General features: G+C 45.8%; 1 protein-coding gene across 3 annotated transcripts in view; it reads left to right on the top strand.

Moving 5' to 3' along the window:
- Bicdl1 (BICD family like cargo adaptor 1) overlaps positions 1–19,282 on the top strand; it is a 95,301-nt gene that overhangs the window by 61,788 nt on the left and 14,231 nt on the right. For 2 of the 3 annotated variants that reach the window (XR_009056809.1, XM_057764085.1), the window contains exons 3-7: positions 202–318; positions 3,063–3,209; positions 15,740–15,919; positions 16,765–16,983; positions 18,144–18,287. Coding sequence is in view for 2 of the 3 variants with exons in the window: in XM_057764085.1 (XP_057620068.1) it covers positions 202–318; positions 3,063–3,209; positions 15,740–15,919; positions 16,765–16,983; positions 18,144–18,287 (807 nt within the window). In the remaining variant the exon portion in view is untranslated. The remainder of the gene's footprint in view (positions 1–201; positions 319–3,062; positions 3,210–15,739; positions 15,920–16,764; positions 16,984–18,143; positions 18,288–19,282) is intronic. The other variant, XM_057764086.1, reaches the window with a different exon arrangement.

Below are 19,282 nucleotides of genomic sequence, written 5' to 3'. Positions count from 1 at the left end.
TTTGAGGACTTACTGTTTCCTGGACCTGTTTCCTATGGGTAAAGTAGCCTGAGACCTAGGTAGTTGTTTATGTTGAGAGTGGAAACCAACAGTCACCCAGAAGTCCTGTGAAACAGATGTGTAAAATAAGACACTTGAGAGTCACAACACACTTCATTTGCACCCTCCCTTTGGTTCACTCTGGAAACATCTCTCTTGCAGGCATCTGAAGTTGAGAAACAGCTCTCCATGCAGGTCCATGCACTCAGAGAAGACTTTCGGGAGAAAAATTCATCCACCAACCAGCACATCATTCGCCTGGAGAGCCTTCAGGCCGAGGTGAGGCTTTGGTGTGGCCACACTTGAAGCTGTGCACTGGATCTTTGGATAAAGAGTCTCTGAGCTAGGGAATAAACCCCCTGCTCTCCATAAAAAGTACTGAAGCATCTAAGAAACATTTCTGTGAGAACTTGAGAACACTTGATCCTTGCTCTTGTGGGTAGCCTGTTGTCTGGAAAAATAAAGATGTGGAGAGTTATATCTGAGGGAATTGAAACCATGAATGATCTACTTTTTACTGAATAATCTTGACAAGAAATATCCTCGCTAACTACACACAAAACTGGGGAAGGACATTGTTCCCTTCTTCATTCCTCTTATTCTAGCTCAGTATATCACCATGTTTAAGGTATCATACAAAATATTCCCATTACTAACACACCAAAAAGCCCCACAATGTAGAACAGAAACTTGTATTTTATAGTAGAGGATAACAGCAGATGCTGCTAAGGAGTTAATAATGAGAGCATTTTGTATGATTCCCGAAATGTGGTGGTATAGCATATGCGAGGCCAGAATATGGCAGCAAGGGTCCGTGTCCCTGGCTAAAGCAAGGGAGGAGGAATGTAGCTTTAGCGCTTGGGGACTGTGGTATGAGCAGCATGGGTGCCGCAGAGAAAGCGAGAGTCAAACCATCAGAAAGGGGCTCTCCCAGGGCAAACTCCCATCTGGTTCACTCTCAGGACCTTCATCCCCTTTGACCAACCACACACTGTGTAGAGCCTGACAGAAGGAGTCCCTCTTCTGTGGTCAGGGGATCGAACACTGTAATCAGTCCAGAGAACCCTTCCTGCATCATAAGTGACCTGAGGATGTTTTCTTAAAGTCTGTCAATATCTTCTCTTTTCTGCCTCCAATCCCCTTCTTTCCTCCTTTCCCTTGGGATTCCTACCGATACTGAGCAGCAGGTTCTTGAAGTAAGTAGAGATTGCTCCAGTGGGGTCTTGGCATGCCTGTCTGTGACCATCTGTGTGCATGACTTGCCATTCAACTGCCCCTGCCAGGCTCCCACTCCTTCAAATTGCCTGCCTTCCTGTTTGTTCCACCTGTTCACTTTCTCTAGCCCCTCAGGAACAAGTTTCCCAGGAATGTTGATTGCCAGGGGTTGTCACCAGTTTTAGGGTCTGTAGGGGTTGAGTAAAGAAGTTGACAACCCAGTACCACACCCTGGCTTCATCTAGTGACACTGCTGTTTGAAAGGCTAAGCTGTGAAACCTTTCATTTTAATTAAGTGATTTCATGAAACCTTGAAAATTAAGTGTTTCTTAAGGGCCAGTTACTTATCAGAGTCTTATTACCTCATTACTTTACTGGAAACCTGGGAAACAAAAATGATCCATCTGAAGGAGAATTGAAAGGTCAGAGGGCACATAAATAAAAATGAATCAGAGTGAGAATTCCCTTTAAATGGGTAAGTCTGCTTCAGAGAGAGGAATAGTGGGCCATTCACCAAAGACTTGCCCCTCTTGGTCTCTAACCCAGGTGCACACTTGAGAGACAATATTTCTTTGTTTGGATAGACACCCGATCTCTCTGGACAAAGGCCATATACCTCACTTCCCCAGGACAGCATCCTGTCTGATTGATTGATGGCCAGGGAGGATTTGTGCTCTGAGCAAAACTCTAATGCAGAGTGGGGGCAGCCAAGAGGCAGAGGGAAAGGTAGGGCCCGGGGACCTAGAACAGTCACTTAATTCTTCCTCTAGAAAAGTACTAAGTTCAGTCTCCAGAACTTAGACAAGGAAGAGCCTTAGAGCACAGGGAAGGGAAACATCTTGACAATGGCAGAAAAGTATGTACAAGCATGCAGTTGGGTGAGAAATAAATACGACGGGGAATTAATAGATGGCAGGAGCAGGGTCAGGAGGATCTTAGGACTTCCGAGTCCTTCTCTTCCCCCAAAGCTAGGACTACTTGGGAAAGCTTTCTGGAGCCCCTGGACATGGTGGTGCCCTGGTAAGGTATTTCTGGCCTTGAGGAGCAATGATTGAGCTGCTTCTCTGAAACATGGAAACCAAAGAAGACTGGGCATCTCTTTCCTCAGCTTTTCTCCCTGACACCGAAGAGAGCGAACAGGCCTTACAAAGAAATGCATGTGTCTTGACACTGACTTCAGTGTGCAAAAAAAAACAGCCTTTTCCATAAGGGAGATCTTTGCTTCTTTTCACAGATTATTTGTTCAAATTACCCATGAAGCCACTGTCTCATTCCCTTCCTGGGCGTGGGCTGATATAGACACTCTACCGTCTATAACCTGCTAGCTTCTTGTTAGCCAGGTCCCCGGGTCTGAGCTGGGATGTTGGCACCAGGGGAATCAGCAGTAGGGAGAGGAGGCAGTGAGCCTGCTTACAAAAGCACAGCACCTCTTAGGGAACTTCCTGGTGCTTATGCCTTGAAGAGTAGGCAGATCAGATCCTACTCTGCCAAAGGAGAGCCGAGGGCAGACAGGGTGGGGCCTTCTCTGACTTATCTCTGGAATTTACAGAGCACTAACTATCCTTCCTCTGCCTGGCAGCCCACTTGCTGGCTTCCCCTGGGCTAACTCCTACTCCTTCCCAGGCAACTTTCTAAAGGGGAGGGCCTTTCCCTTCAGCCCAGGATCACACAGCTCTGTTCTCCAGACGAGCACCACGCCTCTGGGCACAGTACGCAGAGATATATACCTTCATGTTTTGGGCTAGTTCCTCCTCCTATACTCAGCCAGATAGAACTCCACACCACCCTGTGGTTCTCCATCTTTTCAGATCAAGATGCTGTCGGATCGAAAACGGGAGTTGGAGCATCGGCTCAGCACCACCTTAGAGGAGAACGACCTGCTTCAAGGAACTGTGGAGGAGCTACAGGACCGAGTGCTGATCCTAGAAAGGCAGAGCCATGACAAAGACCTGCAGGTACCGCACAGAGATTCTAACCCATAGAGCTAGGGCTAGACAGTGGGAACGCTTAATCAAACAGGAAAGGCCATGAGGCCAACACCACTGCTGCTCTCCAGGTGGGTGACTCTGAGATCTCCACATGGGTCTTGTAATTCCCCAGGGGATTCTACCATGCCTATAGCTGGGTAAGTATATTGCCCTCAGATCACCCTTCTATGCGCTCTGAGCCACTGGTCCTTGGAGCAGTGTCACACAGTTCTCTCAAGGCTGTGAGCGCCCTAGCATTTGTGCAGTCTGCCAGCCTGTGGAGCTCTGTACTCAACTCCCAGTGCGGTGCTCTCTGCCGCTGCTGTTGCCCAGCAGAGGGATTTAGTTGCCTGGTACAGAGCAGAAACCAAGAGCCTTCCCACAGAACCCAGCAAGACATACTCAGCTTCTGCTGATGGCTAGAAAAGGCACAGACTACCACTTTGTGAACCTAATTGGTCATTTTTAATCTCCCTAAGGGAAACTGCTTCTTAATCACATTTGCCCTTGTTTGGGAACTGCCACCAGGCCTCAAATGGAAATCCAAGATCAGACTTGACAAGAAATAACCTCAAAACAGAAAAGTAATCTCCCAGTCTCCCCAGCAATAGAGGGTAGCATCTGTTCCCAGGTGCTTTGTTAAACTGGGCCTACAGAGTAGGAGAGCATCATTTCCCTCTGGGCATGGTGGGAGGGTACAGTGGGTTGTTTTGGTATCACTTGTGGGGAAGTGGTTGGGCAGGTAATACTTAAATGCCAGGTAAGTCCTTACCCAAAGACCGGGCCACAGAGGCCCCACTGGGTTCAGAGGGAAGCTTATTTATAAGTTCTGATGTGGGATGACATTTTAACTGAAACCAAACATGGTGGTACACACCTATAATCTTAGCACTTGGGAGGCTGAGTCGGGAGGAATGAGAGTTCAGAGTTTATCTGGACTGTGTAACAAGTTCCGGGCCAGGCTAGACTGTATAGAAACTTTCTCAGACAATAAAAGGAAACACCTTGTCTGGTGTCTAGTAAGAACACTTGTTGCTGCCCCTATTAGCAAAGCTGTACCTTTGAGGGATATTTATTAGATCCCCCGACCCCCTGTGATTTTTGTTCAACTAATAACTTTCCATAGAGTAGGGCCTCAAAAATGCTGAATAGAAAATGGGGCTGGGGTGTGGCTCTGTAGTAGGGAGTTTGGGCAGCAAACAGACCTGCTTTCAATCCCCAGCAGCACAGAATGGAAGAGGGGAGGAAAGGGAGAACATGGAGCTGGTTCTAACACCTCACAGCAGGTTTTGAAATGGAGAGGAATGTGCTTATTTTTTTAATAATAAGAGCACGTGTTGTAGATCACTTTCTAGTGAATGGAGAGCTTTCATATACTTCTCTCAAGCTTACAGAAAACAAATCACTTATCCAAAGTCACGGACCAAGTCTTTAATAGACTTGAAGCTGCCTCTGACCAGCCCCAGTAGAACTGATTTGCTGCTGTGCATTTGCCCTTGCAGTCCGTGGTAGACCAGCTCTTGGGGCCACATGAAGCCCTCTGCTGTTAACAGATAAAACACAGAGAGGAAAAAGAAGTACAAAACCCAGAGATAGGGCTGGAGAGATGGCTCAGAAGTTAAGAGCATTGCCTGCTCTTCCAAAGGTCCTGAGTTCAATTCCCAGCAACCACATGGTGGCTCACAACCATCTGTAATGGGGTCTGGTGCCCTCTTCTGGCCTGCAGGCATACACACAGACAGAATATTGTATACATAAATAATAAATAAATATTTAAAAAAAATAAATTAAAAAAACCCAGAGATAGCCAAAAAGAAATGTGCATGCCCACTGCCTAACAGGGAACCTGGAAATGGAGGGAAAGAAGCAGGGCTAGGGTGGACTTCCAAGTGCTACCTTGTGTACGTGGACTGTGTGTCCTGTAGCATCAGGAACCCGAGGCCACGCCTGCGAATGGGCATTCAAAAGAAAGAAAGAGGTCATACAAGACCCCAGCAATCAGAACATTTCCACCCTTTTTGGAGGATCATACTCATTCTTCCCCTTTCCTACTTGTGTAACTATTTTTTTAATTAATTTATTTATTATTATGTATACAGTGTTCTGTCTGCATTTATCCCTGCAAGTCAGAAGATGGCACCATATCTTATTATAGATGGTTATGAACCACCATGTGGTTGCTGGGAATTGAACTCAGGACCTCTGGAAGAGCCGCCAGTGCTCTTAACTGCTGAGCCATCTCTCCAGCCCTTGTGTAACTATTTCTGTCTGTGCCTTCTGTTTATGTAAAATCTTAAATTTCCACTAGTTACTAGTTTCCTCCAGAAAGCCCTGTCACCAAAATGGCCTCAACTGACAGGAAAAAAAATCCAGTTGACCCAGGTAGCGCTTGAACAGTCCTAACCCAGATTTGTAAAATGTTGAGTCAGTGGCCTTGGAATGTGTTTAATCCCTGATTTTAAATCCTCAGATAAGGTCGGGTAGGAGGCTGAGCAGTAAAAGGCAAAGCCTCCATCATCGGGGCACCCCTTTGATCTGTTTGGCTGTATGACTGGAGTCCTGCTGTCAGAAATGTGTGTGTGTGTGTGTGTGTGTGTTGTGTGTGCATGTTTTGTAGGTGTACATGATATGGTACACATGTAGAGGGTTGTGTGAGTCTGTTGTATAGGTGCACATGTGGAGGTGTGTTCTCTGTATGTGTATGAGTTGTATAGATACACATGTCACAGTGTTCATGTGGAGGGGTGTGTGTGTGAGTATGTGTAGATGCACATGCCACAGTATGTATGTGGAGTTCAGAGAAGAATTTTTCTGAATCACTTCTCACCTTCCTACACATGGATCTTGAGGATCAAACACAGGTCATCGGGCTGGGTGGTGAGCCTTTGCCTACAGAGTGGTTTCTCCCTCCAAAAACAGATTTTTAAGCCACAGATCAAATTCAGCTATGGTTTTTTGTTTTTGTCTTAAGACTTTAGAATAGGGATTAAAACTCATACTTCATAACAAGTATTTTGTTAAACTTCGTTTGTTCTGGTTTTGTTTGAGACAGGCTCTAGCTTTAGTCCTGGCTGACTCAGAACTCGGTAGGTACACTAGGGCTGGCCTTGGATTTGTATCCATTCTCCTGTCTCTCCCTCTCAGGTGCTGGAATTACAGGTACGTGTGGCCATTCTGGCTTTACTAAACTTAAGAAAAAGATTTTGCTCTAATGCTCAGTAAAGATGTCAGTTGTCCTTCTAAGGAGCTCTTAACCCCTTACAGAAATGCACAGGGCATGACCCTGGCAAGTGGGTAGGTTCCATCAGCAGAGTGCAGGCCCCCATCACTGTAGGATAACCCATGAAGCAGTGCCTTGGAGTCTAGACTTTGCTCTGACTCTGATCGTGTGTAATTGAGCAAATCATGTGCCATCACAACATCTTAGCCCCTCGGTGTCAAGAGAGGAGATTGTCCCCACTTTTGCTCACTTTAGTATGTGAACTGTACTAATAAAAGCATTTCCTGTCCCCCTTTTCATACATAGAAATATACTGTCACCTTTCTTATACAAACATGCTTATACAAACATGTCCTGGAATTTGCTCTGTAGACCAGCGTGGCCTTGAATTCAAAGATCCACTTACCTCTTGCCTCCTGAATGCTGTGATTAAAAGCGTGTGCAACCATGCTCATGCAGATACCATTTACTTCACAGGATTCCTATGGCTACCAGGTTCTCCCATGATTTGATTTGGTTTTCCTGTACATCTGTCCAGGTGGTGAATCAGTCACTGACCAGAGAATGAGGCACCTCCTGCCCTTTTGTTCTCTTGCTGTTACAATTAATTAAACACTATTGAGTATGTGTGGGTAATTGAACTAATTGTATCCAGTGCACGAGAGCGTATACTTAACTGTGAAAGCTTCTCCTGCTGAGATGTGTGTGGTGCTGCCTAGAGAATAATTGTAAAGCATTTGCCACTGAACATGCTGCTTGTAATTGTGCTGCTTGGGTCCTAGGAATGTCTCTTTATTCCCTGTAACCCTGGTTTGAGTTATTTTTTTCTTTCCTCCCAAGTTTTCCTATTACTTGGGCTAGAGGAGTTCCCACTGTACCTTCCAGCAGGCATTGCTAATCCAGGGACTAGGTAGTAGTACATCTTGTCATCCTGTCAGCAGCTGGACCCTCGCCCTTCCTAGTTAGGGCTCAACCAGACCACTCACCAGCCCCTTCCTGGCAGTGATGGGTTGAAGGCCCCTAGAGGATTGGCTAAAGTCTGGCTCCCTTAATGAGAGCCAGAGCTCTTAGTTGCTGCCTTTGATCCCACAGCCTCTGCATCTGCAGGAGGCACAGTGGCTTAGAAGAGAGTCTGAGGAAAGCAGCACAGCCCAGTCCACAGTGGCCTTGGGCATTCAAGGCCAGCACTCCAGCACTGAGCTCCATTCCCAGCCCAACCTGACCGTGTTCAAACAATGGCAGTCCAAATGCAGGACATACATCTGTACACTGCCACACCCAGCTGTGTCCTCTTTTTAATGAAACAGAGCTGGTTCCAGAAAGACCACTTTATAACACAGTTCCGGGCAGCGGAGGCACCAACAGGCAGGCCCTGGTGGAGGAGGCACCAGCAGGCACGCCTAGGCAGTTGAAGCACCGGCGCGCAGGCAGGCCCAGGCGGCGGAGGCATCAGCAGGCAGGCCTAGGCGGCGGAAGCACCGGCGCGCAGGCAGGCCCAGGTGGCGGAGGCACCGGCACGCAGGCAAGGCCGGGCGGCGGAGGCACCGGAACGCAGGTAGGCCCGGGTGGCGGAGGCACCAGCAGTCAGGCCCAAGCGGTGGAGGCACCGGGAGGCAGGCCTAGGCGGCAGAAGCACCGGCGCACAGACAGTTCCGGGCGGCGGAGGCACCAGCAGGCAGGCCTAGGCGGCGGAAGCACCGGCGTACAGACAGTTCCGGGCGGCGGAGGCACCGGCAGGCAGGCCTAGGCGGCGGAAGCACCGGCGCACAGACAGTTCCGGGCGGCGGAGGCATCGGCAGGCAGGCCTAGGCGGCGGAAGCACCGGCGCGCAGGCAGGCCCCGGAGGCGGAGGCACCGGCAGGCAGGCAAGTCCGGGCGGCAGAGGCACCGGCGTGCAGGCAGGCCCGGGTGGCGGAGGCACCAACAGTCAGGCCCGGCAGGCAGGCCTAGGCGGCGGAAGCACCGGCGCGCAGGCAGGCCCAGGTGGCGGAAGCACCGGCAGGCAGGCCTAGGCGGCGGAAGCACCGGCGCACAGACAGTTCCGGGCGGCGGAGGCACCGGCAGGCAGGCCTGGGCGGCGGAGGCACTGGATGCAGGATAGTGCGGGCAAGAAACAGTGAAGCCTGCACTGAGAGCAGATTGCCCCGCTGCAATTAAATCAAACCCAATAGATAGCATCGGTAAGAGGAGATGGGCAGACGCCAAGGCAAGAATTCACCCAACAATCTGAAAAACAACATGAAAACACCAGAACCCAATGATCTTACAACACAAGGACTTGAACACCCTAACACAGGAGAAGAGGAAAAAACTGACTTTTTGAAAGCAATAGAGTCCCTTAAACAACATGTAAAAAACGCCCTCATAGAAATGGATGAGAAGTATAACAAAAAGTTTGAAGAAATGAGTAAATACGTAAATGATACCCTGGGAAGCCAAGAAAAAACGATCAAACAGGTAATGGAAACAGTCCAAGAATTGAAAACTGAAATGGAAGCAAGGAAGAAAACACAAACTGAGGACCAGCTGGATATGGCAAATATAGGTCAACGAGCAGAGACTACAGAAACAAGCATAATCAATAGAATACAAGAGATAGAAGAAAGAATCTCAGATTCTGAAGACAACATAGAGAAAATAAACGGACTGATCAAAGAAAACACCAAAACCAACAAATTCTCATCACAAAACATTCAGGAAATATGGGACACAATAAAAAGACCAAACCTAAGAATAATAGGGATAGAAGAAGGAGAAGAGGCACAGCTCAAAGGTCCAGAAAACATTTTTAACAAAATTATGGAAGAAAACTTCCCCAACATAAAGAAAGATATTCCTTTGAATATTCAAGAAGCATACAGAACACCAAACAGACTGGATCAAAAAAAAACGTCCCCTCGCCATATAATAATCAAAACACAAAATATACAGATTAAAGAAAGAATATTAAGAGCTGCAAAGGAAAAAGGCCAAGTAACTTATAAAGGTAAACCGATCAGACTTACACCTGACTTCTCTATGGAAACCATGAAAGCCAGAAGGTCCTGGATAGAGGTACTACAGAAACTAAGAGACCATGGATGCAAACCCAAACTACTATACCCAGCCAAGCTATCGTTCACTATCAATGGAGAAAACAAGACATTCCAGGATAAGAACAAATTTAAACAATACGTTGCCACAAATCCAGCCCTACAGAAAGTAATAGAAGGAAAATCACAACCCAAGGAATCCAACATTGCCAACACTGCCTACAATAACCCAGGCATCTAGCGACCCTTCAACAGCACAACTCAAAGAAGGGAGACACACAAACTCTTCTACCAAAAGCAGTAAGAATAACCGGAGTTAACAACCACTGGTCATTAATATCACTTAATATTAATGGTCTCAATTCACCAATAAAAAGGCACAGGCTAAGAGATTGGATACGAAAACAGGATCCAACAGTCTGCTGTTTGCAAGAAACTCATCTCAACCACAAAGACAGGCATCTACTCAGAGTAAAGGGTTGGGAAAAGGTTTTTCAAGCAAATGGTCCTAAGAAAAAAGCAGGTGTGGCCATACTAATTTCTAACAAAACTGACTTCAAACTAAAATCAATCAGAAGAGATCGACAGGGACACTTTATACTCATAACAGGAACAATTCAGCAGGATGAAGTCTCAATCCTGAATATCTATGCCCCTAATATAAAAGCACCCACTTATGTAAAAGAAATATTGCTAAAACTCAAGGCAGACATCAAATCACACACACTAGTAGTAGGAGACTTCAACACACCTCTCTCACCAATGGACAGGTCAATCAGACAGAAAACTAATAGAGAATTAAGAGAATTGTTGGAGGTAATGAATCAAATGGACTTAACAGACATCTATAGAACACTCCACCCAAATAGGAAAGAATACACCTTCTTCTCTGCAGCTCATGGAACCTTCTCGAAAATTGACCACATACTTGGAAACAAAGGAAACCTCCACAGGTACAAAAAAAAATCAGTGTCCACCTGTGTCTTATCAGATCACCACGGATTAAAGTTAGAAGCCACCAACAATGCTACCCCCAGAAAGCTGACAAACTCATGGAAACTGAACAGTCAACTACTGAACCACACCTGGGTCAAGGAAGAAATTAAGAAAGAAATTAAAGTCTTCCTTGAATTTAATGAAAACAAAGAGACAACATACTCAAACCTATGGGACACGATGAAAGCAGTACTAAGAGGAAAGTTCATAGCACTAAGTGCCCACTTAAAGAAAACGGAGAAAGCATACATTGGGGACTTAACAGCCCACCTGAAAGCTCTAGAAAAAAAAGAAGCAGACGCGCCCAGGAGGAGTAGAAGACTGGAAATAATCAAACTGAGGGCAGAAATCAACAAAATAGAAACACAGAAAACAGTCCAAAGAATCAATGAAACAAAAAGTTGGTTCTTGGAGAAAATCAACAAGATTGACAAACCCCTATCCAAACTAATTAAACGACAGAGAGAACACGCAAATAAATAAGATCAGAAATGAAAAGGGGGACATAACCACAGACACAGAGGAAATTCAGAGAATCATTAGATCTTACTACAAAAGCCTGTATGCCACAAAACTGGAAAATGCAAAAGAAATGGACACATTTTTAGATAAGTACCATATACCAAACCTAAACCAAGACCAGGTGAACGATCTAAATAGACCTGTTAGTCGCGAAGAATTAGAAACAGTTATCAAAAATCTCCCTTCCAAAAAAAGCCCAGGGCCAGATGGTTTCAATGCAGAATTCTACCAGAACTTCCAAGAAGAGCTAATACCTATACTTCTTAACGTATTTCACAATATAGAAACAGAAGAGTCATTGCCAAATTCCTTTTACGAAGCTACAGTTACCCTGATACCAAAACCACACAAAGACCCAACCAAGAAAGAGAATTACAGGCCTATCTCACTCATGAACATCGACGCAAAAATTCTCAATAAAATACTGGCAAACCGAATCCAAGAACACATTAGAAAAGTTATCCATTATGATCAAGTAGGCTTCATTCCAGAGATGCAGGGCTGGTTCAACATACGCAAATCTATCAATGTAATCAACCATATAAATAAACTGAAAGAAAAAAACCATATGATCATTTCATTAGATGCTGAAAAAGCATTCGACAAAATTCAACACTCCTTTATGATAAAGGTCTTGGAGAGATTAGGGATACAAGGGGCATACCTAAATATAATAAAAGCTATTTACAGCAAGCCGACAGCTAATATTAAATTAAATGGAGAAAAACTCAAAGCCATCCCACTAAAATCAGGAACACGACAAGGATGTCCACTCTCTCCATACCTCTTCAACATAGTGCTTGAAGTTCTAGCAATAGCAATAAGACAACATAAGGGGATCAAGGGGATCCATATTGGAAAGGAAGAAGTTAAGCTTTCATTATTTGCAGATGATATGATAGTATACATAAGCGACCCCAAAAACTCTACCAAAGAACTCCTACAGCTGATAAACACCTTTGGTAATGTGGCAGGATACAAAATCAACTCCAAAAAATCAGTTGCCTTCCTATACACTAAGGATAAGGAAGCAGAGAGGGAAATCAGAGAAGCATCACCTTTCACGATAGCCACAAATAGCATAAAATACCTTGGGGTAACTCTGACCAAGGAAGTGAAAGATCTATTTGGCAAGAACTTTAAGTCTTTGAAGAAAGAAATTGAAGAGGACACCAGAAAATGGAAGGACCTCCCTTGCTCTTGGATTGGGAGGATCAACATAGTAAAAATGGCAATTCTACCAAAAGCAATCTATAGATTCAACGCAATCCCCATCAAAATCCCATCAAAATTCTTCACAGATCTGGAGAAGACAATAATCAACTTTATATGGAAAAACAAAAAACCCAGGATAGCCAAAACAATCTTATACAATAAAGGATCGCCTGGAGGCATTACCATCCCTGACTTCAAACTCTATTACAGAGCTATAGTACTGAAAACGGCTTGGTACTGGCATAAAAACAGAGAAGTCGACCAATGGAATAGAATAGAAGACCCTGACTTTAGCCCACAAACCTATGAACACCTGATTTTCGATAAAGGAGCTAAAAGTATACAATGGAAAAAAGAGAGCATCTTCAACAAATTGTGCTGGCAAAACTGGAAGTCAATCTGTAGAAGAATGAAAATAGATCCATATCTATCACCATGCACAAAACTCAAGTCCAAATGGATTAAAGACCTCAATATCAGTCCAAACACACTGAACCTGATAGAAGAGAAAGTGGGAAGTACTCTACAACACATGGGCACAGGAGACCACTTCCTACGTATAACCCCAGCAGCACAAACACTAAGGACATCATTGAATAAATGGGACCTCCTGAGACTGAGAAGCTTCTGTAAAGCAAAGGACACTGTCACTAAGACAGAAAGGCAACCAACTGACTGGGAGAAGATCTTCACCAACCCCGCAACTGACAAAGGTCTGATATCCAAAATATACAAAGAACTCAAGAAATTAGACCGTAAAAGGTTAATCAATCCAATTATAAAATGGGGCACTGAGCTGAACAGAGACTTTTCAACAGAAGAAGTTCAAATGGCCAAAAGACACTTAAGATCGTGCTCAACTTCCTTAGCAATCAGGGAAATGCAAATCAAGACAACATTAAGATACCATCTTACACCGGTCAGAATGGCTAAAATCAAAAACACCAATGATAGCCTCTGCTGGAGAGGTTGTGGAGAAAGGGGCACTCTCATCCATTGCTGGTGGGAATGCAAACTTGTGCAACCACTTTGGAAAGCAGTGTGGCGGTTTCTCAGGAAAGTCGGGTTCAACCTACCTCTCGACCCAGCAATACCACTATTGGGAATATATCCAAGAGATGCCCAAACATACAACAAAAGCATATGCTCAACTATGTTCATAGCAGCATTGTTCGTAATAGCCAGAACCTGGAAACAACCTAGATGTCCTTCAATGGAAGAATGGATGAAGAAAGTATGGAATATATACATATTAGAGTACTACTCAGCAGTAAAAAACAATGACTTCTTGAATTTTGCATACAAATGGACGGAAATTGAAAACACTATCCTGAGTGAGGTAAGCCAGACCCAAAAAGAGGAACATGGGATGTACTCACTCATATTTGGTTTCTAGCCATAAATAAAGGACATTGAGACTATAATTCATGATTCTAGAGAAGCTAAATAAGAAGGTGAACCCAAAGAAAAACATATAAGCATCCCCCTGAATATTAACCTTCATCAGGCGATGAAAGAAGACAGAGACAGAGACCAACATTGGAGCACTGGACTGAAGTCTCATGATCCAAAGGAGGAGCAGAAGGAGAGTGAGCACGAGCAAGGAACTCAGGACCGCGAGGGGTGCACCCACACACTGAGGCAATGGGGATGTTCTATCGGGAACTCACCAAGGCCAGCTGGCCGGGGACTGAAAAAGCATGGGACAAAACCGGTCTCGCTGAACATAATGGACAATGAGGACTACTGAGAACTGAAGAACAATGGCAATGGGTTCTTGATCCTATTGCACGTAATGGCTTTGTGGGAGCCCAGGTAGTTTGGATGCTCACCTTAATAGACCTGGATGGAGGTGGGTGGTCCTTGGACCTCCCACAGGACAGAGAAACCTGCTTGCTCTTTGGGCTGAGGAGGAAGGAAGACTTGATTGGGGGAGGGGGAGGGAATGGGAGGTGGTGGCGGGGAAGAGGCAGAAATCTTTAATAATTAAATAAATTAATTAAAAAAAATTTAAAAAAAAAAGAATGTTAAAAAAAAAAAGACCACTTTATAAAAGAATAAATTTAAATCCCAGGAAGCTCTTCACCCACACTAACCTAGGGTTGGGGGGATATCTCTGTGTGTATGTGTGTGCATGCACACATATAAACATGCACACTTGAGTGTACAAGCATATATATGCATGTGTGTACATGTGGATGCCTGAGTATTGGGAGCCCTCCTTAATCACTGTCCACCTTATTTATTATTATAACTGTGCGTGTGAGAACCCATGTGCCATGGAACACATAGAGGTTAGAGGACAATTTCCAGGACTTGGTTCTCTCCTCTCATTGTGGGTTCTGGGAATCAAATCCAAGTCCCTCAGACTTGTATGTATGCCATGAACTTTCATCTGCTGACCCAGACCCTGCATGTGTGTCTGTGTACCACATGCACGCAGTGTCCTCGAGCCAGAGGTCTTCAGATCCCCCGTAAGCCACCGTGTGAGTGTTGGAACTCAATGGCAGGACCACTGAAGGAGCAACTAGTGCCCTTAACCACTGGGTCATCTCTCCAGCCCCTCCACTTTGTTGTTTGAGACATGTCTCTTACTGAATCTCTCATCTCATTGGGAGTGTACACTTTAGAATGGAGTTGCTGGATCATTGGACAGTTATGTTTAACTTCATTTTTTAAAACTGCTAAGGAGGGCTGGCAAGATGACTCAGTTAAAAGCACTGACCTCCACATGCGTGTCATGGTAAGTGCATGTCCATATTCTTGCGCACATATCATATATAACACATGCACTCACACAATAATAATAATTGTTTTTGTTTTTCAAGACAGGGTTTCTTCTGTGTGGCCCTGGCTATCCTGGAACTTGGTTTGTAGACCAGGCTGGCCTCAAACTCAGAGAGAGCCCCCTGCCTCTGCCTCCCGAGTGCTGGGATTAAAGGCGTGCAAGATACAAACAAATAGTTTGCACTTGGTTGCTTTATTTATATCTTGAGATTTTTGTTTGGTTTTGTTGTTGCTACTGTTAAGACACTTTCTTTTTAACCAATCTGGCCCAAATTCAAGATCCTCCTGCCTTCACTCCCAAGTGCTTAAACTGCACACATGTGCTGCCATCAGCCCCTTGAGTCTTTGTCTCTCTGTTTTGAGTTTTCAAGACAGGGTTTCTCTGTATAGTTTTGGCTGTCCTGGAACTCACTTTGTAGACCAGGCTGGCCTCGAACCCAGAGAGAGCCACCTGCCTCTGCCTTCCCAGTGTTGTGATTAAAGGCGTGCCCCACCACCGCCCACCTCTTGAGTCTTCTGAATCACTAGGTTATTCTAGTAACTTTTTCGCTGAGATTATTGACGGAATGGAGTTGTTTGTTCTGTAGAATTTCCCTGAGTTGGGTCTTGCTGACTTTGTCCCACCCACAACTTGATACATTCCTCCCAACTCTTTTCCTGTGATTTGGCAAGTCTAGCAGCAGGGTCAGGTCCTGGGCACTGCTTGCTGTGATTTGGATAAGCTGCCTAGCATTTCTTCCCCACAGCTGCACCAAAGCCAGCTGGAGCTGCAGGAGGTACGGCTGTCCTACAGGCAGCTGCAGGTGAAAGTGGAAGAGCTCACGGAGGAGAGGAGCCTGCAGAGCTCGGCTGCTACCAGCACGTCCCTGCTGTCAGAGATCGAGCAAAGCATGGAGGCCGAGGAGCTGGAGCAGGAGAGAGAGCAGGTGCTGATGCCACTTTTCTGGCAGGAGAAGTGGACCCCGGGGTTCTCTTCCACCCTCCTCTTCAACACTGTACTGCCGCTTGGCAACAGGCCGCAGTCCCTGCATGAGCTCCTATGGCCACAGCTGGAGCAGTAATCCACTCACTGAACGGCCACAGCTGGAGCAGTGGTCCACTCACTGAACGGCCACAGCTGGAGCAGTGGTCCACTCACTGAACGGCCACTGAAACCTTGAGCAGAACAGCTAGAGCCCAGTGTCCTCGCTCAGGCCCTCCCCTGGGCCTCGGAGGTGATAGAGTCCTCCAGCATTTGCAGTCCACCCCTTCGATGCCATTTGTGTCTTCATGCCTTCCATAGTCACTCCTTTCCCGCTAGGCCCTGATTCCAATCAGTGAAGCTAATTACGTAACAGAAATACTTTGCATGGTGGCACACGCCTTTAATCCCAGGCAGAGGCAGGCGGATCTCTGTGAGTTCGAGACCAGCCTGGTCTACAGAGCTAGTTCCAGGACAGGCTCCAAAGCCACAGAGAAACCTTGTCTCGAAAAACCAAAAAAAAAAAAAAAAAAAAAAAAAGAATTGGTAGTAGCTGGTCATGGGCACTAGGAAGACTGAGGCAGAGCCGCTACAGTAAGTTCCAGTCCAGCCAGGGCTACAGGGTAATCTCAGAAAGAAGTAAAAGTCTAAGAAGATGGACTAGGTCCAAAATATTTCTTAAGGTAGACTATTTAAAAAACAATAGCAACAACAAAAAACCCTTGGTCCTAAAAACAGGATTCCAGGTCTCTGTGTTTTGGCTTTAAATACTAAATACCCGGTCTGTAACAGAGTAACTTTGTAACACAGCTGAGACTGCAGCTCTGGGAAGCCTACTGCCAGGTCCGCTATCTCTGCTCACACCTTCGGGGAAACGACAGTGCCGATTCAGCCGTGTCCACAGATTCCTCCATGGATGAGTCCTCAGAAACCTCCTCCGCCAAGGACGTGCCTGCTGGCAGCCTGCGCACTGCCCTCAGTGATCTCAAGAGACTGATACAGAGCACTGTGGATGGCATGGAGCCCACGGTAAGGGTCAGCTGCAGCATCCAGCCAGTGTGCAGTGGGAACTCATCGTAGATGGTGCGGTAAGCTCAGCTGGAGCTTCCCTCATAACGTGCGGCCAGGATCCCGAGCCGTTAGTTTGGGAGTACTAAGTACCAGTAACCAGGAGGTAGGACTGCAAATGCCATGGTAGCGGTTCTCAACCTTCCTACTGCTGCAGCTCTTCATGTTGTGCTAACTCCCAACCATAAAATTAGTTTCTTTGATACTTCATAACTGTAATTTTGCTGCTGTTATGAATCCTAATGTGAATATTTTTGGAGATAGATGTTTACCACAGGGTCAAGACCCACAGGTTGAGAACAACTGTACCATGGCATAGTCCTTTTCTCCATATAGTTATATACAAGGCGCTAGTGGCCTAGAGTTGAAGGGTTTTTTTCTTAGAGACATTGAATAGAGAAATTAGTATCTGGGTAAAACTCCCAAGTTGCTCTTCTGTAATTGGTCCTGAGAGAAAGGTGCTCATGAGTGGGCAGAGGCCGGCAGATCTCTGAGTTCAAGGCTAGCTTGGTCTATGTAGTAAGTTCTAAGGCAGCCAGAAATACATAGTAAAACTCTGTCTCAAAAAAAAAAAAAAAAAAAACCAAAAACAGAAAGAGAGAGAGAAAGTCTCAGCACTGGAGGTTGAGGAACTGAGCAGGCTCTTCGGGAACCCCAGAGGAGGCCTCATGTGGGGAAGAGGACTTTCCTCTTCATCCGGAGTGGCCCGGCAGTCTCTCCTGCTTCATGGTAGATTCTCCCTGACTTCTCTCCTGGTTCACCGTCCCAGAGTAGTTAATGTCTGCTGTTCTATTAGAGGCAGTAAGTTGAAGAACAGATGTTTCTGTCCAAGCAGCCTGGGTTGATTTGTAGACCAGATAGTAGCAGGAGGCCAAGTCACTGTGGGGTAAGGAAGTTGTCAGTGGTATATGCCATTCATAGCACGTACAGCTGCTTCTCCCAAAACTTGAAACAAAAATGAGCTTTTCTAGGGTAAAATTAAACGCAGAAAAATCTCTCCCTAGCCCCCCTGTTTTATCCTCTCACCTTCCTTCACTCCTTTTCATTTTTCTGATCTGCGCCTGCCCGCATTACTCTCCCCTCTCTTCCCTACCTACTACTGGCTTCCCTCTTTCTGTCAGGGCACCCGGAGAATGGACGATGACTCATTGGAAGAACAGATAAGGCAGACCAGTGAGGACTCAAGAGCCCTGAGGGAGCTCATGGAGGGAGAGAGGGGTAAACTGAGGCAGAGCCTAGAAGAGCTGCAGCAACTCCACAGTCAGGTGAGCACCCCCATTTCACAGTGAAGAGAATGTACATGGGTCCCTTATCCACTCCCACTTTTGTGAGATGCTGCTCTCCTCCATGATGTTCTCATGGGGCTATGACCCAAAGTTGAGGAACTGGATATCTTCAGGAGAGAAAAATCAGTCCTCATTCTGCCCGAGTGAGATTGGCAGGGACAGAAATAACTGGTTGTGTTTCCTGAGGTGGTGTGTTCATAGAGGTAGAAATCGGGCTGGCTGGTTGGTGCTGACCACTGAAAGCCACAGCTCCCAGGCCACTTTCTGATGTTTTTCCCAGCAACTCCCGGGCCAGGAGTTGTCAATCAAGGAACAATTGATCTTTACAGGTATCAGCTTCATCACCTTTGAGACCTTTTTTTTTCAGCTCTTGGGAACTTATTGTTGCCCCTGCTGTTCCTTTCTTGTTTGATCATGATTCCATCTCTCTGTGAACACTAAAGGACATCAGTACTCTGATCTGAAAAATGTTAAAGGACTTAGGAGATGCTTCACCCAGAGAGAAGTTTTTGAGATCTGTCCTAGGACACACTTCCTCTGGACCAGACATAAGCAGGATTGACCTATACACAGCCCCGCTTACCTGCCTTTCCTGGCCTGGGTAAAATTTATTACACTTAAGATACCTTCATTATCAACTCCTGTCTCTTTTACTATCATCTTAGAAAAATACGTCTACAGCCACCACTAATCTCTGTGTGAGAGGACAGGGGGAAGGGTAAAGGTCACAGCTGTAGCTTGCTCCTAGCCAGGTATGGGACATGTTCCTGCCTAAACGCTGAGATCCTCAGAAATTGGTTCAGACTTCAAGACAGAACTTCTCAACTAAAGGAATAAAATACAAGAGAAAGTTCTCTGAAAGGGTATAGCTCAGTGGTAGAGTGCTTGACCAACAAGTGCAAGGCCCTAGGTTCAATCTCCAGCACTCCCCAAAGGGGGAAAAATTGTTTAAGTTCTTTGGAGGTGGTGGCACA

The sequence above is a fragment of the Chionomys nivalis genome, chromosome 3 (assembly GCF_950005125.1).
Source record: "Chionomys nivalis chromosome 3, mChiNiv1.1, whole genome shotgun sequence".
Taxonomy (NCBI): Eukaryota; Metazoa; Chordata; class Mammalia; order Rodentia; family Cricetidae; genus Chionomys; species Chionomys nivalis.
The sequence above is the reverse complement of the archived record's forward strand: the minus strand, read 5'-3'. Positions and strand labels throughout refer to the sequence as shown.